This window comes from Artemia sp. Qi Xiang Cuo, chromosome 13 (assembly GCF_049724085.1).
Source record: "Artemia sp. Qi Xiang Cuo chromosome 13, ASM4972408v1, whole genome shotgun sequence".
In the NCBI taxonomy this organism is placed as follows: Eukaryota; Metazoa; Arthropoda; class Branchiopoda; order Anostraca; family Artemiidae; genus Artemia; species Artemia sp. Qi Xiang Cuo.
In genome coordinates, this window is record NC_142806.1 from 55,688,281 (window position 1) to 55,715,677 (window position 27,397).

Genomic DNA, 27,397 nt, shown 5'->3' on the forward strand with positions numbered 1-27,397 from the left:
CAGTCTTGGAACAGAACATACGCGGCTTACAATAATTAAGCTAATGAGTTCACAACCTGTAGAGAATTAGAGAAACGACTTATGGTCTAACAATATTTTTTTTTGGACATTATGTAAACGGCTGGGAGCCGCGGAGCCCGGGAAGCGCTATGGCGCCCGGGAAGCGCCGGGGGAAGCGCCACGGTGGCCCGCTGGGTTGGCTCGGAGGGGGGGGGGCATTAAATACTGGAAATTGGGAGGGGTGGAGTTGTTTGAACAAAATTAAATTGCCTTCTATGTAAAGCGTTTTAGATTGTAAATACCTTATGTTAAGTTGGAAATTGGAACAATCAGAATATCGATTGAGTAGTGAATTAAATGCTACTAATCGCATTTTAAATAATAATCCAAATTTTAATAACAGTAGGGGCGATTTGAACACTTTGAAAATAAGCTATTTTTCATTTATAGGTTGGACCATTGCTCCCTTATTCCATGTTGCCGTCCTCATTAGTTAGAGGAGAGGACGCACTGGTGGAGCTCCCTAACAATTCACCATGGAGTGGTATCGTTAATGAAATACCTGATAATATTTATGATTTTTTAAATGATTTTCTTTTAAATGTAGATAATAGCACAGTTGGGCAGGGGGACTTGAGTCAAAACACCTTGCAGCTTTTGGACGATTTTACAAATGAATTAACTGGGAACACTCCCCCCACTGACTACATGAACATAGTTCAAACAAATGAAATTCTTTCCCATAGCCCTATTGTTGAACAATGTGGGGGAAGGGGTAGTGACAATATACAAGAGGGGGAGGGGGTAATGTCCAATTATCAACATTTCCTGACTTTCAGCTGTCAAACTCGATTTTAAATACTATAGTTGTCTACACTGCGACTTTTGGGGATCCCTTTAATTCACTTATGGGGGAAAATTTGTGTTTGATCCCATAGATATTGTGCATGACTATGTAGATAAAATTCGTGCACTACTGGAGAACCAAATTCAATTATGGGGCGGGGGGAGGGATTCAATTAAGGTTTCAATTGTTTTAAAGATGTTTTATTTAAATGAGGGGAAAAGTGAAGTTTACCATCATTATATACACTCCGAGATGGGTTTGATCTATCCAAATTTAGAAAATTTTGAGGATGTTTTTTGTGAGTGGGTAGGTCATATAATTGCGCATCTTGAGAACTTTAACGAAAATGGGAGCGGCTCTGTAGTTCTTTATGTTGAAAATTTAAGCGTTAATATTTGTAAATTTAAGAAAGATTTTATTTTAAGAGGGGGGCATAGGGATGAGGGTACAGTTTTAAAATATAATCCAGATTTAAAAGGATGTAAAGGTGTCCAGCGGATCTGTTTTGAAACAGATCAAAAATATTTCAAGTAAGCTTTCCTCATATCAGCATTCGAGCCTCTAGCACGTGACACTACCAAGACGAATTTAGACGATTGGGCTGTACATGGGAAGGAAGGGTCCAATTTCCCCAGTGTAGATTTCACTTGTTTAGAAGGAAAATACCTAGTAGCGCTAAGATCCATTGATATTTTTGAAAGGGCTAATGCCCATTTAAATATCAGCGTTACTGTGGTTCAGTATGTAACTGAATTTGAAGATGGGGTTGGTTCAAAAAACAAGGGGGTGGTTTTCCCTGTAAGGGGCCCGTCAATTGATTTGGTCAAACACTGGGTTTGGTTTTTGTATACACCACCATCTAGTGACTTTGCCCATTCAATTGGCCATTTTAACCCTACTACAGATATCAGTAGAGTTCTGGGGGAGGGTAAGACTAGGGGAACACGTTTCTACTGTCCAATTTGCCTCTCTCGATTTTGGACTGAATTAAAGCTGTAAATTACATGAGGCACTGTAAACGGCATGGCTACGAGACAGTGGAAACGGTTTCAGGGGATAGGGCCATTTTACGCTTCAAAAATTTTCAAAACACCCTCCTCCAGTGCAACAAAATATCTTTGGACTGTGAAGCTAAGCTGGTGGAGGTGAACGATCCTCGATTTCCAAACCGAATCAAAGAACATCAAGCTATTGCAGTGTCCTATGCCCATGCGCAAAGAGACAGTTCTAACACCATGCGGTTGTTAGAAATAGTAGAAACATTGGATGAGGGGGAGTGCATGATCAAGGCACTGACTAAATTAATTGGCACATCTAATGATGCTATTTCTCCTTTGAGAAATACCCATTATCCTACGGTGTTGTCTGCAGAGGATCGTCTCGCGAATTAAAAATCAAAAAATATGTTGGGTTTGTAAGGGGGAGTTTGTAGAGGGGGGAAAGGGGACTAAAGGGACTAGAAGGGGGCGGGGGAAATTCAGAGATCATAATCACTTGTGGCAGGAAATATCCTCTGGGAGTAGTAATTTTAGAGGGGTTGCGCATCAATCGTGTAACTTAAATGTTAGCCAGCAGTTTTTTATCCCTGTTTTTATCCACAACTCAAATTATGATTTAAAATTTATTTTACCGGCACTGGCACGTATGCACAGGGAGGGAGGGGGAGTAGATAGTCCATGGGTAAATAATTCATTTACCTATAAAATTATTCCCAAATCGGCCGAGAAGTTGTTGCTTCTCGAGCTGAAATGGCAGGTAGTAAATAATGAACATACGTGTTGGAATAAAATCAGGTTTTTAGATTCCTTTAGTTTTTTTCCCAAGGCATTGAGTCAATTGATTCAAGTGCAGAAAAACGACAATTTTGATAGCTTTCCCTTGCTTAAACAGCACTTTCCAGACAGTGAAATGTATGACCTGTTGACCTGCAAAGGTGTATACGCATACGACTATTACTGTTCTGGCGCTCGCTTAAACGAGGTGAAACTACTTCCAATTGAAGCTTTTTACAATTCGCTCACCAGTAGTGAATGCAAAGCCGAGGACTATGAGTTTGCCAAGAAGGTGTGGGCTAAGGGGAATTGTAAAAATTGGTGGGATTATTGTAGACTGTACTTGACCAGTGATGTTTTAACTCTGTTGGATATAGTCTGTAAGAACACAGATCAAATCTATACAGAGCTCGGGTTAGATATAGGCTACTATTTTTCTACACCACATTTAGTGATGGATTTGATTTTAAAAATTAGTAGGGAGGAAATAGGCCTAATCACCGATGTAGATCAGCACCTTTTTGTAGAGCGCTCAATGAGGGGTGGGTATGTTTTTCATGTGGACCGAGTCTTGTCAACCGATCCGAGCGGACAAAACAGCACCGGTGCAAAGTCAAATGCAGTGTTCTTGGACATGAACTCATTGTAGCCCTCGGCAATGTCTCACTACTCTTTGCCGTGTGGGAATTATCAATGGCTTGAGAATCCTTGTGAGTTCTCCGACATTAACACCGTCTGGACAATGGGCCACAAGGATGGTTCTTTGAAATTGATGGGCACATTCCACTGGCGCTTCACGATTCAGTCAGAGATTTTGTTTTTCCCTGTATCAATCAACCCGTGAGCAGGGACTCATTGAGCCCCTTGAATCGATCATTGGTTGAGGATATGGGGATGCACTGGACCCCCTCTAAGCAAAAACTGATTGCTGATTTGGACCCTAAGGAGAATATCGTTGTTCACCATGTGCTTTTGTACTGGATGGTGAACGATGGTTTCAAAATCACCAAAATACATAGGGTCCTGCAGTTCAATCAGAAAGCATATTTAAAAACGTTTATCGACACTTGTCGATAAATGCTCTAGGGAAAACTCCAGAGTAGAGAAGGAAATGTACAAACTCATTCTAAATTCAGCTTTTGGCAAAATGTGTGAAAGCGTACATAAAAGATCTCGCTGCGACGTCGTGACTGACCCTCTAGAGTGTGCAAGAATTAGTTCCGACCCTAATTACACATCAGTCACAAGCATAGAGGCTAGCACTGTTCTTCTGCAGATGCTAAAGAGAAATGTGGTGCTAAACAAGAGTCTAGTAGGAGGCAGGTTATTACTAGAAATTTCCAATACGCTCATTTTGTCGTTTTTTTAAAAATTTTTCCAAATGTTCAGGCCACGAGAGGGGGAGGTTCAATGGTAATATGCGGATACAGATTCTCTGCTGCTAAAGGTAAAAACCAAGCATTTGTTGGGTGATCTAGAAAAGGGGGAACACATCAGCTTGCGGATGGATTTCACCAATTGGAATCCGTCCCTCTACCCCGAGTTGGTGAAACGTCAAGCCCCCAACCAACCATTAATGTTAAAATCAGAGACGGGGAGTGATTTGATATCCAGGGGGATGTTCCCAGGTCCCAAAGTTTATTGCGTTGAAACAAATTTTGGGGATGAAAAGCAGGCGTGTAAAAGGGTTCCTACACATTTTGTATAGAGCAATTTTAACATGAGCGTGTACAGAGACTATGTAGAAAGTAGCCTAGTGCCGAGAGCACAAGTGCTTGCAATTCGCTCTCTACAGCATAGAAATTATACTGTAAGAATGGAAAAAAATGCAATGTCATGTATATCTGACAAAGTCTGTGTGCTCGAGAATGGTGTGAGTGTGCTACCACATGGCCACTACCGTATTTCAGACCAAGTTGAATGCATAGACTATCGCAATCAACTTGGTCTGGATAAATTAACCTAACCAACTAACCACCAACCTTTTATAAATTAAATGCTCTAACCCTTTCATAATTAACCAACCCAACCTCAACTAACCCAACCTAACCTGCCGCAGTGACGACAACTATTGTACTGTTTTTTTCCATCGCGGCTCCCAGGGGGTGGGGGCCCTTCCCGCGGCCGGCCCCGGGGGGTGGGGGGTCCCACCCGCAGCTCCCGGGGGGTGGGGGGTCCCGCCCGTGGTTGGCCTTCGGCCCCGCGGTCCCGGAGGGGGGTGGGGGGGCCCCACTTTTAAATTCATATTGTTCAACTGTGCTAGTTCATGTTCCAAGTTTTTTTCTGTTGTTTTCAAGTGTTTTTTTGTTGTACAAAAAAGTGTTGTTCTTGTACAGAAAAGTGTGTTACTCTGTGCTAATGTACATAAAGTGTTCTTGTTTGACAAAAAGTGTTTTTAAGACAATAAGTGTTGTTGTTCTTGCTCTTCATGTTGATGGACCAAAAGTGTTTTTTTTATAAGTGTTGTACATAAAGTGTCATTTTTATCATTGTTCATGTTGAACAAATAGAGTTTACATGTTGCAAATAAATGACCATGAAATATTGTTTTTTTGTTGTTAACGACGTACTAGATAGATCTATGGGTAAATTATTACTACTACTACCTATTCATTGGACACGTATGATTTACAGTTAGTTGTAATCCGACTGTTATCAACAGCAGCAGCAATAACAACATGTATCAATGTAAAAAACCCTTCATATCGTTTCTGTCTTGTCCCTCAATGTCGGGGAAAACAACACTTTTAGCTAAAATAATTCAAAATTGTCAGAAAATGTTTTTGGAAAAACCGAAAAAAATCTACTATTACTATAGTATTTGGCAGGAGTCCTATGATCAAAAAAAGCTATTGCCACAACCATACCAATACAATTCATACGAGGACTAGATGTTTTCAATAGTATTGAATCGAACTCGTGGCTGATTATTGATGATTTGGCTGAATCCATTGAACAGTTCTCACAGGAAATGGTACAACTGTTCATCGTTCACTTCCATCATTAATACATCTTCATAACCCGAGTTCTACACAATCTGTTACATCACAGCAAATATTTGCAAACCCTTGCTTTGAATTGAACCATATATATTATCTAGCGAGTTATTCGTGATTCTAGCTCGCTCATAACTCTCAATAAACAGATATACCCCGGCGCCCAAAAATTTCTGTTGTCAGCGTACACTAAGGTGACTAATAAACCCTACGGTTACATTTGTTGGATCTTAATCAGAGCACACCCGAGGATCTACGTGTAGTCACCGACATTTTCGACAAAGAAATTACAGTATATCTTCCGGTGAACAGTAGAAAAGGTTATTAGTTGGCGTTATGACACTGAAGAAACTGCACGAACAACGGCATTTATTTTCTGTTTCAAGTACTTCAAAACCCTTGCTTAGGAAGGCCATACTCAAACATGGTGTTGACAATGATTTCATTAATCTAATATCTGATCTTTGTTAAAATTTAACTGAGGGCAATGTTCAACTACCAGAAGGTGTTAGACAACAGACAAAGCAACATCGTTCCACTGTACACGTCTTGGCTTGTAAAAACAAGGGAAACATTTTTAAAAGAAAACGTCTGCTTCAAGTGGGTGGTAGCTTTTTCACACTTTTACTGCCAATAATTGCAGGACTTGTAAACAGTTTTCTCTAGAGAATGGCAAAACCCTATAAATTGACACCATTTGAACTTGTCCTCTCGCCCGTCGAATATTTTGAAGACAATCTAAGCAAATTCATTAATGATGAGAATATTGCCGATGACAAAAAACTGCTTTTACTTCAAGATGTATTGCGACGTGTGGACAGACATAAACCTCATCGTGAGAGACCCACCGCTGTCCCCGATCCCTCTAAACAGGAAACATCACCTCAAGATTCTGCAGCAGTGCAATCAAAGGAGAAGGAATTAGATTCAATTGTTTTGAAAATTGGAAACCTATTGCCACTGACCTATCGAGAACAGAGTAAAAGAGTATTATCTTATCTCATGTTGGAAACTGGTGACGAACATCAAGTTCAAGTCGACAGCACAGGGAAACGAATTATAGTTCAGGGAAAAAGTTATAATCTAGTTGAGTTTATTTGTGATATGGTGACGAATCGTAAAGGACTTTTATCATTTGACAATAATCTATACACCTTTCTAATGGTATCAAACTCTCCCAAAAGTCTTATTGACAATAAGTAAATTCTTAAGAAACTACGAGAATATAGTCCTTCAACAACGCCAGCACCAACACCATTTAAAAAAGACGAAGATTCAATATTTGAAAATATTAGAAGCAGCACTACTGATTTTACAACACCTATGGCTGCTTGTCAAAAGTGAAGATGCATTGATTCACTCTCCAGTGTGCAAAAGCGGAGTGGACATTGCACTACGTGTTTGCGTTCAAAATGGATGAAGTTCTGAAAGGTGTCTATGAAAATATTGGTGAAGCGGGAAGTTTAAGTTCTCCCAAAACGCTTTCTAAAGTTGTCTCCAGCAACACATTAAAAAAATCAAAAGAGTATCTAGAAAATGAACCGAGTTACACACTGCATCGGAATCACAGGCTTCGTGGCAAACAATATCGACAAACTAAAGCTTTTGTCCCTCTGCATATAATGCAAACCAATCTTTCAACTTTAGACGCAATTCAGTGACGTAACAATGCACCCTACAAATATATTCTGGTGGCAGTCAGTGTGTTTACTTGTTATACCTGTACTCCTCCCTAAAGGCCAAAGAGAGGTGTTGAAGTTGCTCGGGCCATTGAAAGTATTCTTGAACAGGATTCATATAGAAAAATTCAATCGGATCGTGGTAGTGAATTTGTTAATCCCCATGTGCAAAAGGTTTTATTGAAATAAAATACAACACTTTATCATAGTCACAGCCCGATAAAGGCTGCATTGGTTGAACGATTAATAAGAACGATTCGTCTATTAATTTCAAGATATTGTACCCTGAAAAATACACCGGCTTTTATTCATGATTTAGATAAAATCATGCAGATATACAACCATTGACCCCATAGATCTCTGTCCAACTCAAGCCCTTGGGAAGTTCACTGCAATGAAAATACATTTAATGCTTTTCTAAAGCAATATTCCAATGGTGAAAAAGAAAAAAAAAATGTGAAGAAGAAATTCAATGTTGGTGATACTGTTCGAATTAATAGAACCACCAATATTTTTGAAAAGGGGAATTATTTATGGAGCACCGAACTTTTTAAAGTGTCCAAAATCCTGGACACCGAGCCCACAACCTATCAACTGTGAGACACCAAATATGATGAGTTTTTCGGTGGTATTTATGATTACGAACTACAAAAATATAAAAAAAGTAGTGAATCTTATCAAATTAAAAGATATTTAAGAGCCGTGCTTGTAGGGACAAGAGACAGTTGCCTATTTGCTCGCTAGGATACAACTCTGATTTTGATTCTTGGGTCGGTGCTGAAGATATTGACAATGCCCAATGATTTCTTTGTGACTGTCATGTCCAATGTTTCTGATCCTCTCTACAATGAATTGAATAGAACAAGTGATTTTTAGACGAAACACTCCCCCACCATCAAATTTGACGACGGAAAGTAGGAAGCGACTCTTGTCGACCGTATTTTCAAAAATATCTACGACATCCTTAGAAAAGATTATAGATATGATATAAAAATTAGACCCTATGATTGGCCGCCAGCACTCTCAAGTGATCAAGAACAAATTCAAAAAATCAATTGGATGGATTATCCATATATTGAATTACCCTACGAGGAACTCACCTGCATGAATGATTTATGTCGTTCTATCAATAAAAGAATTTCCGCCCGTAAAAAAAGGTGCTTTTCATTTCAACTATTCAAAGGAGGAGGGGAAGATCTACATTAGTTTACCTATTGCCAGCGAAAAGGTTATTCTCAATGATAACCTAAAGGATGTTCTTGGCTTTAAGCTCAATATAATCAATGGTAAAAGTGCCGGAAACACTAATTTCATTTTTGCTGACTACCCACCTGCCTTCACCAAGAACATTTGTATATTGCTCTACGCCTCATTTGTGGAAACATCTCGGGTTGGTAATTCAAAAGTTCCCCTCCTACGAGTTCTTGAATAAAAAACCAATCAAAAACATATTGACCACTACAATATAGATCATCTTCAAGATATTGCTGTAAAACCTTCCTATTTGGAACTCTGTCTGTTAACACTATGAACTAAATTAGTTGATCCCAATGAAATTTCAAAAGGTTTGGCTGTGATTACATGCCATTTTCATCCCATCGTTCAACAACTAGATGTCTAATAGAAAAGTGGTATTCACTTATCCTGATATTGACTGCTATGTTAAAACTCTTGGCCCAAGAGAACAGGGCAATGGAATGGACTATTACAAAGGTCGCTCGTCAATGTCTGGCTATGGTCTTGGCAGTTGGTTTGCTAAGCTGTTTCGCTCTTCAATACCACTGGCTAGAAAATATCTTGTACCGGCTGCGACAGATTTTGCATCCTCTACACTATGCGATTGGGGCTCTGGCAAGAATTTTAAAAAAAGTGCATCGGAAAATGTTAGGTCCAGTGCGCGAACCCCTGATGAGATACTAAAACAAAACGGTAAAGATTTAAATAGATCGAAAAACACTGAATCACTCATCAGTTTCCATTCAGGTCGGAAACGAAAGACATCATCCCTCTTGTCAACAAAAAGAAGGAATAAGTCGACACATACTGTAAACAGAAGAAGAAGCCCCGGGAAGAGAACTGTTAGATCGAAACTAGATTTCTTCTCTTAAGATGTCCTATCTACCGCATAAGGATTCTCAACCCTCAATCACCACCTCATTGAATCTATTCAATGCTGACAATGTTGATGTGAGTGTCAAGCATGGATACTATGAACAATTTTATCCTCAACAACCCCTCTCCGATAATATCCACTTTCAAATTTATTCCAATAAAGACTACTTTGTGGACATGTCTTCAACATTTATAGATTTACAAATGAAAGTCCGGAAATTTAATAATAAAATGCCAATTCCGGCCGATGGAACATCCTATGAAAATTGTATATTACATAATTTATTTCGTCAAATTAGTGTCTACATCAATGGCACGCTGGTCAGCACAAGCAATAATCTCTCAAATTATACAAGCTATATGCAATTCATGCTGATGACACCCAACTCATACAAGGAATTGAGAGGCACCTCCAATGGATATGAATATATCACTAATACTGATAGTACAGATGCACTTGAAAATGCTACAACTAGTGAATTACATCTAGTTGGAAAAATATATCATGAAATATTTAATATACCCCAATGGTTGCCGCCCAATGTTAAAGTGGATATAAAACTGACGCTTGCACCTTCCAATTTCATATTGAGAAAAGAACTTGCTGTCAATCCTGATGTAAGTCACTCCCTCACCTCAGCAATGCTTCATGTACGCAAACAATAGGTCATGAGTTCTGTCGCTTTGGCAGTGGAAAAATTGAGAGCCAATAGAAATAATATTAAACTACTTGTTCCTTACACGATCACCAATCAACGTCATGTTACCATAGGCTCACGCACCTTCATCGGCTCATCCTTTTTCACTCGCGAAGTTCCGTCAAAACTCGCATTGGCATATTTAAAAAGCGCTAGTGCAATAGGATCATGGAATAGATGCCCATATAAATTCGAGATGTTTGGACTTCCATCTCTTCTGTGCAAAGTAAACGGTATCCCAATCTAAAATCTACCTTTTGATAAATCCTATAGAACATTGCGTGAGTTGACCATGCAAACCCTAGATCATGATTCGCAACTATTTGAAAATGGTATAACCGAAGAAATGTTTGCTACAACACATGGTATTATTGTACTGGATTTGTTCGGCACACAGGATATGAGTATAGTACGTACGGGGAGTGTGCGTTTAGAGTGTACATTTGCCGATCCATTGGCTGAGAGTATTGCACTAATCTCACTAAATCAATATGAAACCTATTGGGAAATCACTCCCGAAGGCAGTGTTCTACTAGACTTGGCGCCATGAACACCAGTCAAATAATCAATGTGTTTAATATGGACCCCTACATGTCCCAGTACAAATCCTATTGTCTACCCTCGGACTTTCTTGGAAAAATTCAAAGTGTCAACAATACCTTGATTATTGTTAATAGCAGTCCGTCGACTGTGCTGACGGGTCATTGGTTGTGCATCTTTCAAACAATGAAGACGATTGAATTTTTTGATCCTCTTGGTCTACCTTATACATTCTAAACACCCCACATCAGCAACTATATTGAGAGCAGTGGGAAAACTATTATTCAAAATTGGAAGAGGGTGCAGGATCTAACGACTAAAAACTGTGGCTTCCATGCACTACTATATTTTGTGTTCCGATGTCGTGGCTATACTTACAAGCAGTTTCCCCACATTTATGGTGACAATCCACGTCTGAACCACTTTCTAGTGGAAAATATCCTCTCAGACCTATACAGTATTGATTTCAGTGCCCTAAGAGTAAAGTGCTTAAAAAATGTTTGTGAATTTGTTTATTAATAAAATGCATATATATGTATACAACAATGTCTTTAAATCTTCACTTTAGATTTCTTCTTCTTCTTCGGTGTATAGGCAACTGTCGTGAACCACTAATTCCGGTAAATTGTTTGGATTAACTTTATATTGATAATGACTGGCTGCAAAGTCAGGGTCATATTCCCTAAAACTCAGTTTAACTTCAACCATGTCACATATCTTAGTTTAGTCAATAATACAATTTGAGTTCATATTATAAAAATCAAAACTTTTCAAGTGCCTATTTGAAGCAATATCGCATATAGTGTTTTCAAATGGTGAATCACATTCGATAACTGTCAAATAGAAATCACCTGGTTTATAGCCATAGTAGGCAATGTCGTCACAACGAAGACGTAGAAACCAAATTGTCTTGTTACCCCAACAGTTGAATCGTAGACCAGATTCCTCTTCCTAGAATAATTTAAATCCACGACGATACCAGTCTCGTAGAAATAAACTAAAATCATGTTTGGGATTCTTTCCAATCATAGCGGGGTAAATATTCTCTCACTGATCACATTTATCATAGTGACAGTTGGAGCACAGGTGCCCTCTAGGGTGAGAGTCACAAATCTCTTCAAGACATGAATTACATTCTTTAATTTGTACTGCATAGCCTCTATGTAATTTACAAGGATTCCATAATTTACATTTTTCACTAAAGTCATCAATAGTTGTACAATTCTCACAGTGAGTCCAACTGCCAAGAGTGTACACGCACAATGGACATTTATATAAAATTTTTTTTTTGGTTTCCGATGTTAACTCTCTCACAGCTAAAACGAAACTGATCGTCCTCGCTCGATAAATTCAAGGTGGAGGAATGGAGAGAGGAGTAACTCTGTGACGTTACCTCTTTTGAATGGTGGAGCCATCTACATTGAATCCATTGGCAATGTTTTCAAAAGTATATCCACGATATGATTCTGCTTTGTTCCAATTAATATATCAATAAATTGACTATATGCACTTGAGTCACATATTAAAAGTTTCATACAATAGTCCAATGGGGGAGAATCAGTCCTCATTATATTTTCAAGTGTTCCCTGACGAGAGAATTTCCTGCGTTGAAGAGGTAGCTCGAGAAAATCGTCATCCAAAATCAAATGTTTTTCCATAAACACTAGATTTGATCTAATTCTTTCTTTCTCAAATTTATTCATTTTTCAGTCCGTTCACTCTGACTGCTGACTCTAGACTGACGCTGATTCGTTAGCCCTAACCTAACCTGACCAGAAAAGAAAGGGAACATTTTCGATTTCGAAACAATTTTACTGCATAATTACAACAATAATACCAGGCATGTACAATTAGCGATACAGTTTATTGTCTTCGATATGTTTCACTAATGCACTTAAAGCACATTGAAGTCTATTCACATGTGCTATATCAACTTTAGCAGCGAAACATAATTGATCCTCCATATTAAATTTCCTCAAGGATATCACATATCTTGCATATACTTCATCCCATTCCAGACAAAGCCGTGATCCTGTCGTGATTTCCACCGCAGTGTTTGGTGCTCTTGTATTACTGCCATCAACTCCACTATCAACTTCTAATAGGGTAAACATTCCACTCGTCAACACACAAATATATATCCAAATGAGTAAAGTCAAACTGTTCTCACTCCTTTGAATTCTATTCACAGACTAATAAAAAACTATAGCAAAAATCCTTTCCTCATATTCTCTGTGATCCTCCGCCGCTAATATGTAACCAGCCCTCTGATTGGCTGAGAAGGGGATGTATCCGAGTCTCTGATTGGCTGAGAAGGAAACACGTGATCCTGTTTCCTATTCCTGGATCTTAACATTCGTACCTAGCGTGCACTTGGCCAAAACAACAAAGAAGCCATATTCGTTTCTTATTTCCCCTTTTGTAAATCATTACATTCTCCCTGCTGATTATGTAAATCAAGTTCTCAGAAATTCACTTCCCCCTCGAGTCCTTGATCAATACATTGCCCCTAGCGATTATGTAAATCACCCCTCATGTCATTGCACGTGTCCAAACAACAACGACAACAACAGATCGATAATCCTTGAATAAATTATGTCCTGTCAGTATTCTATGCCCATATATGAACTCCCGTCACAAGCTCAGGAGGCCTTTCTACTTTCTGGTTAGTACGTCCCACATATGAGCTGCTGCAAGTACATGGGATATCATAGACCCCACTTTGTTTTCCCCATGAAGTTAGATCCTTCCCAGGATTAGAAAAACTACCCAAAGTATTATTACTCTTTAAAGCTACCTTTAGACCATTGCTCTGTAAAATTCTTTGAAGTTTTTCACTTAGCCCGGGTACCTATAGTAAGGAAAAAAGAACATCCTTCTCCGAGTTGTGTCCAAGACTTCCTTAGAAATCTCTAGAAACCTTTTTCTTCTCTTTGAAAAAGTTTGGTTAATTAACCACTCTGGAAAAATGTTGCTTATCAGTATTTTTCTTAGAAAAGACAACTCCTCCTCAAAAAAAATTTGGAGAGCAAATACTGAAGATCCGGTCAGTTAAAGAAACGATCAAGCCAATTTGTACTTGGCGGGAATGACCGGAACTATAAGACAAAAATCTATTGTTATTTGTTGGTTTTCTGCGAATTTTAAAATCCAGACTATTTTCATTTTTTAGAAGAAAAACATCAAGAAAAAGAAGTTTGCCATCCTCTTCTAATTCAACAGTAAACTTTAAATCCCCCCCCAAAAAAAAATTAAGATGTTCCAAAAAACTGTTTAATTCCTCATCCCCATAATTCCATACTGAAATTATGTAATCCATATACCGGCCCCAAAAAATATGTTTAAAAAAATATGAATCTAGCGCAATTGTTTCAATATTTCCCTCTAAAACATTAGCTAATAAAGGAGATAAGAGGGCTCCCACAGTTAAACTATTTACTTGTTCAATAAGCTCCCCTCTGTATTGAAAATAAGAGAACTTATTGCACAACCTTACTAAATACATAATTACAAAAACTTCCAAATCTGTTTTGCCACTAATCAAGTCCAAATTTCTTAACAGCTTCCTTTCTAGAAGAGTTTTGGCTGCTTCTGCATCAATATTTGTGTACATTGAAACAATGTCGAAGCTTAAAAGCAAAGAACTTTAAGAAATTTCTACTTTTTTCAGTCTTTCAACCAAATTCGAAGAATTTTTAATGTACAAAATTGTTGTAGACAGAAGTGGTTTACAGATTGACATTAATCACTTGCTCTAAACACTTATTAATGACCTTGTACTTTAATAATTGGTCGTATGGTAGGTTAGGCTTATGAATTTTGGAAAGTCCATATAATTTAGGGCACAAGGAACTGCGTGACATGCATTTGTAATAAAGTTAAGGTGTAATCTTTCTTTCATCCTTTAAACGCTTTAATTCGTTCTTAAACTTATTTGTAAAAGAGTCTGTTGAATTATACGATAGCTTTTTTGTATGTTTTTTCATCATTTAATAAACTTCTTAATTATGATTTGTAGTCCTCTCTATTCATGACAACTAAAGTGTTAGTCTTATCTGTTTTTGTAATGGTAATTGAACCATCCTTTTTCAAATTTTTTAGAATTCTCATTTCTTTGATGGTCGTACTAGGAAATTCCGGTTTCAATACAAAATTAGAAAAGGTTTTCACGGTAGAAGCTCTTACTAAGCTAACATCGTTTATTTGGTTTGCGTTTTTATGCAAAGATATTTCTATTGAAGAAATAATATCCTCCACGGGGACTTTATCTGGTTTAAACAAAATTTCGCACCCTTTTCAAGCACAGATTGTTCTTATATCGTTAAAGTTCTGGATGAAAAATTAACTACACCTGGTCCAAGAATTGACGAAGCTACTACCATATTATCTCTTGATAATTTCGAAAACTTCTTTAGCATTTATTCTCTGGAAAGGCGAAAGTCATGATTGAAGTGATTTTTTTCTGTTGGTTGAATAAAACAGAAGTCACTTACACTAACCTTTTTTAATATGAGCTTTTACATGGAAATTTTGTCTCTTACTAATAAAGCTCTTTTTCAACTTTTATCCTTAATAATGTGATTTAAAGTCTTGAAAGTAAGCTTCGTTCAAACTTTTCTTCCTTGAAAGTGCCCAAGTGTAAATTGAATTTTAGTGAAGGTGGCACAATTCTCATCTTCTTACATTGTACAAGAAAATCCTGCTGGTTGATATCATTTGCATGTTTTTTCTGAGTGTATATATATTTATAAACAATTTTGGTCAAATCATCCCCATAAATATGACGTAGATAATTTCGGAGACCACACTGCCTTTCCATGACGATAAATAAAATTTCAAATAGGGATATAATCCTTTTACCAGACAGTGATGATGATAACAGTGATAGAAATTCACAAGAAATACCAGATATTTCGGTCACATATTTAGTGACCGTCATCAGTAGTAATAGTAAACTAAAACAATTTAAAACAATTGTTTATATACACAATCAAATAAAACTACATATTGTTTAATTCGCTAATTCTCTTCAAAGCAAAGGTGGAAGCTAGCCTCTTTGACCTTCTTGGATTCGATTCATTAGCGTTCATTGATATAACACTTGGAAAGAGGTCAACTACATTGGGTGAATTTAATTTTACTCTGTCAGATTTTAATAAATTTTCCAGATAGAATTTAGCCCAAATTCACCTGTGTCACGATTCAAAACAAAGTTTTGAATAAGATTTTCTTTATTTCAATAGTTACACGAAAATATTTCTTTAAACCCCGATCCCTAGAAATCAAAGAGACATTATCGAAGAAAATAAAATGGTCAGGAAAATTGAAATATGTTCTGAAAGTGATTTTCAGACTTATAATCTTGCTTTAAAGCCGAAGAAATAGAAGCTTTATGCTGTAACAATTTCATTTCCAAATTCTGGTTAGTACGTCCCACATATGAGCTTCTGCAAGTACATGGGATATCATAGACCCTACTTTGTTTCCCCCATGAAGTTACATCCTTCCCAGAATTAGAAAAAATACCTAAAGTATTATTACTCTTTAAAGCAAAGATAACTCCTCCTAAAAATTTTTGGAGAGCAAATACTAAAAATCCGGTCAGTTAAAGAAATGATCAAGCCAATTTTTACTTGGCGAGCATGACCGGAACTATAAGACAAAAATCTATTATTATTCGGTTTTCTGTGAATTTTAAAATCCAGACTATTTTCATTTTTTAAAAGAAGAACATCAAGAAAAGGAAGTTTCCCATCCTCTTCTAATACAACAGTAAACTTCAAATCCCCCCCCCCCAAAATTAAGATGTTCCCAAAAACCGTTTAATTCCTCCTCCCCATAATCCCATACTGAATTTATGTCATCCATATACCGGCCCTAAAAAATATGTTTTGAAAAATATGAATCTAGCGCAATTGTTTCAATATTCTCCAAAACAATAGTAGCTAATATAAGAGATAAGGGGGCCCCCATAGGTAAACTATTTACTTGTTCGATAAACTCCCCTCTGAATTGAAAAAAATAAGAGAACTTATTGCACAACCTTACTAAATACATAATTACAGAAACTTCCAAGTCTGTTTTGCCACTAATCAAATCCAAATTTCTTAACAGCTTTCCTTCTAGAAGAGTTTCGGCTGCTTCTACATTAATATTTGTGTACATTGATACAATGTCGAAGCTTGAAAGAACTTTAAGAAATTTCTGCTTTTTTCAGTTTTTCAACCAAATTCGGAGAATTCTTAATGTACAAAATTTGTGTAGACAAAAATGGTTTACAGATTGACGCTAACCACTTGCTCAAAACACTTGTTGGTGACCTTGTACTTGACACAATTGGTCGTAATGGTAGGTTAGGCTTATGAATTTTGGGAAGTCCATATAATTTAGGGCACAAGGAACTGCGTGACATGCATTTGTAATAAAGTTGAGGTGTAATTTTTCCTTCATCCTTTAAACACGAATTTGGTGCTCTCCAAAAATTTTTGAAGAGGAGTTGTCTTTTCTAAGAAAAATACTAATAAGCAACCTGTATCCAGTGTGGTTAATTAACCAGACTTTTTCAAAGAGAAGAAAAAACTTTCTAGAGATTTCTAAGAAAGTCTTGGAAACAACGCGGGAGAAGGATAATTTTTGTTCCTTACCATATGTACCCGGGCTAAGTGAAAAACTTAAAAGAAAATTACAGAGTAATGGTCTAAAGGTAGCTTTAAAGAGTAATAATACTTTCGGTAGTTTTTTTTTAATCCTGGGAGGAATCTAACGTCATTGGGGCAACAAAGTGGGGTCCATCAGATCCTATGTACTTGCGAAAGCTCATATGTGGGACGTAATAACCAGAATTTGGAAATGAGATTGTTACAGCATAAAGATTCTATTTCTTCGGCTTTAAAGCAAGATTCTAAGTCTGAAGATTCAACTTCAGCCCTTTCAGAACATATTTTCAATTTTCCAGACCATTTTATTTTGTTTGATAATTTCTCTTTGATTTTTAGGAATCGGGGTTTAATGCAAAATTTTCGTGAAACTCTTGAAATAAAGAAAATGTTATTCAAGAAAATTGCTTTGAATCGTTACACAGGTGAATTTGGGCTAAATTCTATCTACGATAATTTATTAAAATCTGACAGAGTAAAGTTCAATTCACTATTGACCACTGTCCAAGTGTTATATCATTGAACGCTAAGGAACTGAATCCAAGAAGGTCAAAGAGGCTAGCTTCCGCCTTTGCTTTGAAAAGAATTAGAGAATTAAACAATATATAGTTTTATTTGATTGTATATATAAACTATTGTTTGAAATTGTTTTAGTTTAGTTTTACTGCTGATGACGGTCACTGCATATGTGACAGAAATATCTGAAATTTCTTGTGAATTTCTATCACTGTTGTCATCATCACTGTCTATTAAAAGGATTTTATTCCTATTTGAACTTTTATTTATAGCCGGAGTTTGATTCTGTCTTTCAAATGTTCATGAAGTTAATTCAATAATTTTATCAGTTGTGAAGACTAGTCAGTGTGTTCATAATAGTTTATTCTAAGAGAGGTTTTAAATATCGACCGCTGAAAACTAGTTTTATAGATGATTTTCCTTTTCTAATATTTTCCATGTTTTAATAAACCTCTTGCAATCACTTTTTTTAGGTCAACCCATCAGGTGATGGAGCTAGCGACGATCAGATTCCGGCTAAGTAATTATTATATCTCAAAACCGACAATTTAGCCAGCGAAAGAGGGTCTGGTGAAAAAGAATGGGGGTCATGTCGACGAGAAGCGTACACACTTCATTTTGATGATTAAGAAACTTTTTTTTTACATACCAGACACAAAATTTGACTCGATTTTCGCACTTATCTCTTCTTTCTACATCGGGATAATAGTTCAGTTCAAGAAAAACGAACAATTACCGGAACTTAATTTTTTTGTTAAGAAAGTGAGAATACTGACACGATACAAACAAAAAAACTAGTTTTGCGTCGACCAAGAATGTACAACTTTGGATATGCTGTTCTGCTTGTTTTTTCTCTATACCATGGTGGAAAAATTATTTCTGTTGCAATTTGTTTTTTTTTTACCAACAATCGACGAATTGGTGGACAATAAGTGCTAAATAAACGCGTAAAATAAAAATGTAAAACTGCCTATTGATGAATATGAAACGTTTTTTTTAGTACATATTACATCAGGTTAATCTGATTTTTTGGCTCAGCTCATCATTTTATGTCAGAATAGTTGCCTCCTGGTAGTATGATGAAAAAGAGGTCACAACGATGGAGGGGTAAAATCACATAGTGATGATAATAAAACTGTTTTCTGGTTTATTTTACATAAATTAGCTTTCTTTTTGGGGCTCAGCTCTTCATTTAACATCAATATGGTACTTCATATACAAAAAAACGAACATTTACTGACAGTTCATTCTTTTGAGAAAAAAAACTGAAAAAATTGACACGAAAATTTAAAGAAAAAAATAGTTGTGCGTCAACCTAGAATGTGCAATTTTGGATATGTGGTTCAGCTTTTTTTCTCTGCCACATGGTGTAAAAATCACTTCTGTTGCAATTTGTTTGAGCTCAAACTCTGGTTTGCCTGTACTATATACCAAGAACTGTTTGAAAATCAATTAGGTTTAAAGTTACTCATCAAAAGCAACGGGCCTAAAAAAAAATTCCTGATTTTCAAAATGGGACAAAACACCACAATTGGGGGAGACTTCTTAATGAAAATCACACTATCGAATTCAGCATGTAAGAGAACTCTGTTGGGAAGTTTTCAAGGTCCTATTTATAAAAATACATAATTTTGTTGTTGTTGTTGTTTTTTCCAAGTAGAAAAATCACGGATTCGTTTTTATTCTATTTATTGTTTTTACCAGGTGTGATCATGTCAAACCAATGGCCCTTGGGAACAAGAGGGCTCATTTAAACGAAAATGAAAAATTTTAGTACCTTTTCTAAGTAGTCAAAAAGATTATGCCACGAGAAAAATAGTGCCACGGCGTTCTCTGCCATTTAGTAAACCAAAACATCAAATTTGCTCCAATCGCTGTTGATTGGTAATTGTGAGCTGACCAATTAATTTAAAAGCATCAAAATATTGTATATCGAGCTTCCCTGTTTAATACGAACTAAAGCCGCACGGTTGCGCTCCAAAAAGTCACACAGTCCTCATAAGATCAATAGTTAATATAGATATTTATTTTAAAGCTTCATTTAACTAAGTTGATTCACTTGATCATTCACAAAATTACGCACAGTGTTATATACTTGCGCATTAGCTACTATGGGGCCATGAAAATTAAACTAAATAACTTCAGCCGTTCTTGAAGTAGAGCATATACGCCCATTTGACAACTTGAATGCACATAATATATTTTAATTTAGTTCAGCACCCCCCAACATGCCCACAAAATTTCAACTTAATACCCTTAGCCGTCTCTGATATTGTGCAGATACGTCCAATTTAAAAATTTGGATGCATATAGTGACCTTTGGATCAGTTTAACAAGTCCTGAAATTTCAACTTAATACCCATAGATAATCGTTAGATATTACAGATATACCCTTTTGATAACCTGAATGCCCATAGTGCCTTTTGATTTAGTTTTATATCCCACTCAACAAGGCCAGAAATTTTCAACTTAATATCCTTTGTCGTTCTTGAATTTTGGCAGATACACCCCTTTGATAACCTTGATGTAAATAGTATCTTTTGAACTGGTTCAACATACACCTGAACTTTCCTTGCAAGTTTCACCTTAATACCCTTAGTCTTTCTGGGTACCCAGGATCAAACTTGCTCCCTTTCCCAACAATACATTCACATGTTTAAACCATAGATAACTTGCATAATTTACAGGCCTTGCATCAGTGGCCGTGGGGGGGTCATATTACCAGGCATAAAAAAAGGCCCTGGGAGGGGGGCTGGCTGCTCTCTAGTCACTTTTGAATCTTAAAAAGGGCACTAGAAAATTTTATTTTTCCGTTACTATTATTCTCCATGACCACACTGCCTTTTCTATGACGAAAACAATACGAATTCCAAATAAGGTTAGGTCCTTTTATTAGACAGTGAAACGAAAATATAAAACAAAGACTCTAAATATTTTGATGACACAGTCGGTCATCATCATCAGTAGAGTTACTAACTTATCAAAATTAAAACAAACTGCTTTTATACTAAACAAAATAATCACTTCCGGGTCAAAGCAAGTTACCGGTCCATTGACTTAGAAAGTTCACTAACTGCTCTTAAGTTTTGTAATACTGCGTTGAATAAAGGTGGTTATATTTAGAGTCTTTGTTTTATATTTTCGTTTCACTATCTAAAAAAAGGACCTATTCCTATTTGGAATTCGAATTGTTTTTGTCATAGAAAAGGCAGTGTGGTCATGGAGAATAATAGTAACGTCGTATATATGGGGATGACAGACCAACTTCAGAATCAGCAACATTTCAGTTGCTATTAGAAGAATAAAATGATAAATTTTGCACCTGTAAATTCAGCGTTATTTCATTTTTAATTAGAAGAATATTCAACGCAATATACAGTTAGTGAACTTTCTAAGTCAATGGACCGGTAACCTGCTTTGACCTGCAATTTCAAAGAAACTTGTACCACCTTTACTCAACGCAGTATTAAAAAATTCAAGAACAGTTAGTGAACTTTTTAAGTCAATGGACTGGTAACTTGCTTTGACCCAGAAGTGATTATTTTGTTTAGTATAGAAGTAGTTTGTTTTAATTTTGATAAGTTAGTAACTCTACTGATGATGATGACCGACTGTGTCATCAAAATATTTCGAGTCTTTGTTTTATATTTTCGTTTAACTGTCTAATAAAAGGACCTATCCCTATTTGGAATTCGTATTGTTTTCATTTATTTTTTCCGACAAATAGGCCCCTCCAAACTGTCTTTTACAACTCCTTACATACAAAGTGGTGTGGGAAAAACGAATAAAAAATGAATTTGAGCCATATCGCTCTGTCCTTAGGCATATAAGACATATATATATATATATATATATATATATATATATATATATATATATATATATATATATATATATATATATATATATATATATATATATATATATATATATATACACATATATACTATTCAGAAGATACAGGGTTTGAGACTTAGCAATAAGCACAACTTAAAAAAAAGAAACAATTTTTCTTTGTCCTGTTTCATTAAAAAAAACTATCTTTAAAAGAAACAAGACGGCAAGCCATCTTCAAATGTTTTTCTCCCAAGTTCCTAGAGTAATTGTAGGAAGAGATTGAAATTACCCACTATCTTGAGAGTCACCCGGATTAAGAATATCCTTTACACAGACTAGAAAGGAAAAGGAGAGATTACCAACTAGGTTTGCTTCCAGTGCTTGACTCGTGAGTAGTAAGCATCTATAAGGTCCGAAACTAGATGGTATAAAGCGACCAAAACCTCCCATATTATGGACCTACAAGGTGAGCGTGCATGATATTTGGAACTAGGGACGAGACTGTGTAATGCAATTAGCCTGGTTCCTGAGCTAGCACGCATTTTTCTGGCCCAAACATGGATGTATAATGAATTATACAAGAATATATTTCCATTATCGTCGGTTCATGCAGCTACCATGAATATGTATATTTCACGACTATAGGCATTAGTAGAAAGGCCTCATGAGGTCCCGGGGGCACACCATATATGGGCATAGAGTCCCCAGGGAGAACACTTGTGCTGAAAAATGTTTCTGGGCAAAGTTTATTAATGTCTTTGATATATTTCCGAGGAGAATTGTTTCCAGGCGAATGTTTATTAATGTCTTTGGAGTTCTTTCAGGAGAATTGTTTCCGGGCGAATGTTTTGATCTTAGAGATGAAGAGATTAACGGGGGAAAGGGTTTCCTAGTAATTTGAAATGTGAAAGCGCAGGGATGCCGAAAACAAAAGGAACACGCTGAAATTACGTTTAGGGGTTATTTGGGCAAAACCGTTTTAGACATTTTAGGGAATTATTTCGGCGAAACAGTTAGAGACATTTTAAAAGATGATTTTAGAAGAGGTTTTAGAAGAGGATTTGAGGGTGAAACTCTGTGGTCGTTATAATACACAAATTCCATTTGAACAGTGTCGTGAGGTCCTCTACCCCAACCCCAAAGGGCTCCGATCCCCCAACCCCAACCCCCAAGGAAGCCCCCGGTCCTCAAAGGTCCCCCGGCGCCCCAAAGGGCCCCCGGCGTCCCAAAGGCCCCCGAGCCCCCATTTTTTAATACTTTTTTAAGGCTTTATTATATCTTTTCAGAAAAAGTTATTTTCTTAATGTCCATCCTAAACCCATTTTACAAGTTGAAGTACCCATCCTTTTCACCAACAACTTTACTATACTGCTTTTTTGAATGCTCAAACACCAAGCAATAATTTTCAAAGGCATTTCAGAACCAGTTCTTTTCTTAATGTCCTTCCTAAACCCATTTTACAAATTGAAGTATCCATCGTATTTACACACAATTTTACTTTACAGCTTTTTGAATGCGCCAACACCAAGCAATACTTTTCAAAGGGCATTTCAGAACAATTTATTTTCTTAATGTCCTTCATAAACCCATTTTACAAGATGAAGTACCCATCCTTTTCACACACAACTTTCACTTTATAAGTTTTTTATGTTTTTGCAAGTTTCTTTTGTATGTGTGTAAGTTTTTGTGTGTGTGTAAGGTTTTGTGTATGTGTGTGTATTTCTGTTTGTGTGTGTTAGTTTTTCTGTGTGTGTGTATGTTTATGTTCGTGTGTATTTTTTTGTGTGTGTGTAAGTTTTTGCGTGTGTGTAAGTTTGTATGTGTGTGTAAGTTTCTGTGTGTGTGTTTGTAAGTTTTTGTGTGTGTGTAAGTTTTTTTGTGTGTGTAAGTTTTTGTGTGTGTGTAAGTTTTTATGTGTGTGTGTAATTTTCTATATGTTTGTTATTTTTTGTGTTTGTTTTTAAGTTTGTGTGTGGGTCTAAGTTGTTTTTGTGTGTTGGTTAGCTTTGGTGTATGCTTAAGTTTTTTTGCGTGTGTTTATTTTTTTGTATGTGTTTTTAAGTTTTTGAGTGTGTTTTAGTTTTTGTGTGTGTGTGTAATTTTTTTATGTGTGTGTGTGTAAGTTTTTTTGTGTGTGTAAGTTTTTGTGTGTATGTAAGTTTTTTTGTGTGTGTGTAAGTTTTTTTGTGTGTGTGTAATTTTATGTGTGTGTGTTAGTTTTTGTGTCTTTTTTTGTTAGTGTTTTTTTTTAAGTTTGTTTTTTTTTTTTTTTTATTTTTTGTTTGTTGTTTAAATTGTGTTTTTTGGTGTAATTGTTTTTTTGTTTGTTAGTTTTTGTGTGTGTGTGTGTAAGTTTATGCGTGTAAGTTTTTGTGTGTGTGTAAGTTTATGTGTGTAATTTTTTGTGTGTATGTAAGTTTTTGTGTGTGTGTGTAAGTTTTTTATGTGTATGTGTGTGTAAGTTTTGATGTGTGTGTAAGTTTTTGTGTGTGTTTAAGTTTTTATGTGTGTGTAAGTTTTTGTGTGTGTGTAAGTTTTTGTGTGTATTTGTAAGTTTTTATGTGTGTGTGTAAGTTTTTGTGTGTGTGTAAGTTTTTTTGTGTGTTTGTGTGTAAGTTTTTGTGTGTGTGTAAGTTTGTGTGTGTGTATGTTATTTTTTTTTGTGTGTGTAATTTTGTTTGTGTGTGTTAGTTTTTTTGTGTGTGTTAGCTTTTGTGTGTGTGTGTGAGTTTATGTGTGTAAGTTTTTGTGTGTTTGTAAGTTCATGTGTGTAATTTTTTGTGTGTTTGTAAGTTTTTGTGTGTGTGAGTTTTTGTGTGTATGTAAGTTTTTTTGTGTGTAAGTTTTTGTGTGTGTGTAAGTTTTTTTGTTTGTGTGAAAGTTTTTGTGTGTGTGTAAGTTGTTTTTTGTGTGTGGGTAAGTTTTGGTGTTTGAGTTAGTTGTTTTGCGTGTGTAAATTTGTGTGTGTGTGTGTGTAAGTTTTTGTGAGTGTGTTAGTTTTTGTTTGTGTGTGTTATTTTTTTATGTTTGTGTGTGTAATTTTTTATGTGTGTGTAAGTTTTTGTGTTTTTGTAAGTTTGTTTGTGTATGTGTAAGTTTTTATGTGTGTGTGTAAGTTTTTGTGTGTGTGTAAGTTTGTTTGTGTGTGTGTAATTTTTTTTTGTGTGTGTAAGTTTTTGTGTGTGTGTAAGTTTTTTTGTGTGTGTAAGTTTTTGTGTGTGTGTGTAAGTTTATGCGTGTAAGTTTTTGTGTGTGTGTAAGTTTATGTGTGTAATTTTTTGTGTGTTTGTAAGTTTTTGTGTGTGTGTGTAAGTTTTTTATGTGTGTGTATGTGTAAGTTTTGATGTGTGTGTATCTTTTTGTGTTTGGGTAAATTTTTGTGTGTGTGTGTAAGTTTTTGTGTGTGTGTAAGTTTTTTTGTGTGTGTGTAAGTTTTTGTGTGTGTGTAATTTTTTGTTTTTTTTTAATTTTTTTTTTGTGTGTGTTTTAGTGTGTGTGTGGGTGTTAGTGTTTTTTTGTTTTTATTTTTGTTTGTGTGTGTGTAAGTTTATGCGTGTAAGTTTTTGTGTGTGTGTTAGTTTATGTGTGTAAGTTTTATGTGTGTGTGTAAGTTTGTTTGTGTGTTAGTTTTTGTGTGTGTGTAAGTTTTTTTGTGTGTAAGTTTTTTTGTGTTTGTCAGTTTTTTTGTGTGTGTGGTAGTTTTTGTGTTTGCGTTAGTTTTTTTTGTGTATGTAAGTTTTGTGTGTGTGTGTGTAATTTTGTTTTTGTTTGTCATATTGTGTGCGTGTTAAAGTTTTTGTGTGTGTGTAAGATTTTTTTTTTGTGTTTTTTATTTTTTGTTTGTTTGTAAGTTTTTTTGTGTGTGTAAGTTTTTGTGTGTGTGTAAGTTTTTGTGTGTGTGTCAGTGTTTGTGTGTGTGTAAATTTTGTGTGTGTGTAAGTTTTTGTGTGTGTGTAAGTTTTTGTTGTGTGTGTAAGTTTTTGTGTGTGTGTAAGTTTTTGTGTGTGTGTAAGGTTTTGTGTGTGTTTAAGTTTTTGTGTGTGTGTGTAAGTTTTTGTGTGTGTGTAAGTTTTTTTGTGTGTTTATAAGTTTTTGTGAGTGTGTTTAAGTTTTTGTGTGTGTTCTAGTTTCTTTATGTGTTTAAGTTTTTATGTGTTTGTTAGTTTCTGAGTGAGTATTTAAGTTTTTGTGTGTGTGTAAGTTTTTGTGTGTGTGTAAGTTTTTGTGTGTGTGTAAGTTTTTGTGTGTGTGTAAGTTTCTGTGTGTGTAAGTTTTTTTGTGTGGGTTGGTTTCTGTGTGTGTGTGTGTGTAAGTTTTTGTGTCTTAGTAATTATTTTTCCGTTTTTTAGTTTTTGTGTGTGTGTCAGTTTTTTTGTGTGTGTGTAAGTTTGTGTGTGTGTGTAAGTTTAAGTGTTTGTGTAAGTTTTTTTGTTTGTGTTTAAGTTTTTATGTGTGTAAGTTTTTGTGTGTGTGTGTAAGTTTTTGTGTGTGTGTTATTGTTTTTATTTGTGTAAGTTTTTTTTGTGTGTGTAATCTTGTGTTTGTGTTTTAGTTTTTTGATTTTATGTAAGTTTTGTGTGTGTTTAACTTTTTTTTGTGTATTTAAGTTTTTTTGTGTTTTTTTTTTATTGATCGTGTGTGTAATTTTTTGCTTATTTTTAAGTTTTTGTGTGTTTTTAAGTTTTTTTTTGTGTGTGTAATTTTTTGTATGTATTTTATTTTTTTTGTGTGTGTGTAAGTTTTTGTTTATGTGTTATATTGTGTGTGTGTGTAATATTTTGTGTGTGTTTATTTTTTTTTGTGTGTGTTAGTTTTTTTGTTTGTTTAAGTTTTTTTGTGTGTTTAAGTTTATGTGTGTGTAAGTTTTTGTGTGTGTGTAAGTTTTTGTGTGTGTGTGTGTGTGTAAGTTTTTTGGTGTGTGTGTAAGTTTTTTTTGTTTGTGTGTAAGTTTTTGTGTGTGTTTAAGTTTTTGTGTGTGTGTAAGTTTTTATGTGTGTGTAAGTTTCTGTGTGTGTGTGTAAGTTTTTGTGTGTGTAAGTTTTGTGTGTGTGTGTGTGTAAGTCATTGTGTGTGTGTAAGTTTATGTGTGTGTGAGTTTTTGTTCGTTTTTAAGTTTTTGTGTGTATGTAAGTTTTTTTTTGTGTGTGTAAGTTTTTGTGTGTGTAAGTTTTTTGTGTGTGTGTGTGTAATTTTTTGTGTGTGTGTGTAATTTTTTTTTTTTTGTAAATTTTTGTGTGTGTGTAAGTTTTTGTGTGTGTGTAAGTTTTTTTGTGTTTGTGTAATTTTTTTTGTGTGTGTAAGTTTTTGTGTGTGTGTAAGTTTTTGTGTGTGTATAATTTTTTTTTGTGTGTTTAAGTTTTTTGTGTGTGTGTAAGTTTTTTTGTGTGTGCGTGTAAGTTTTTGTGTAAATTTTCGTGTGTGTGTAAGTTTTTGTGTGTGTGTAATTTTTTTTGTGTGTGAAAGTTTTTTTGTGTGTGTAAGTTTGTGTGTATGTGTAAGTTTTTTTGTGTGTGTGTAATTTATTTTGTGTGTGTATAAGTTTTTTTGTGTGTGTGTGTGTAAGTTTTTGTGTGTGTGTTATTTTTTGTGTGTGTGTAAGTTTTTTTGTGTGCGTAAGTTTTTGTGTGTGTGTGTGTAAGTTTTTTTGTGTGTGTTTGTAAGATTTTGTGTGTGTGTGTAAGTTTATGTGTGTGTGTAAGTTTGTGTGTGTATGTAAGCTTTTGTGTGTGTGTAAGTTTTTTGTG

General features: G+C 35.5%; 1 protein-coding gene across 1 annotated transcript in view; it reads right to left on the reverse strand.

Moving 5' to 3' along the window:
• Positions 1–7,619: 7,619 nt before the first annotated feature.
• LOC148945452 (innexin unc-9-like) overlaps positions 7,620–27,397 on the reverse strand; it is a 329,914-nt gene continuing 310,136 nt past the window's right edge. Inside the window, exon 4 of the mRNA XM_089099048.1 lies at positions 7,620–7,683. Coding sequence (XP_088955174.1) covers positions 7,620–7,683 — 64 coding nt within the window. The remainder of the gene's footprint in view (positions 7,684–27,397) is intronic.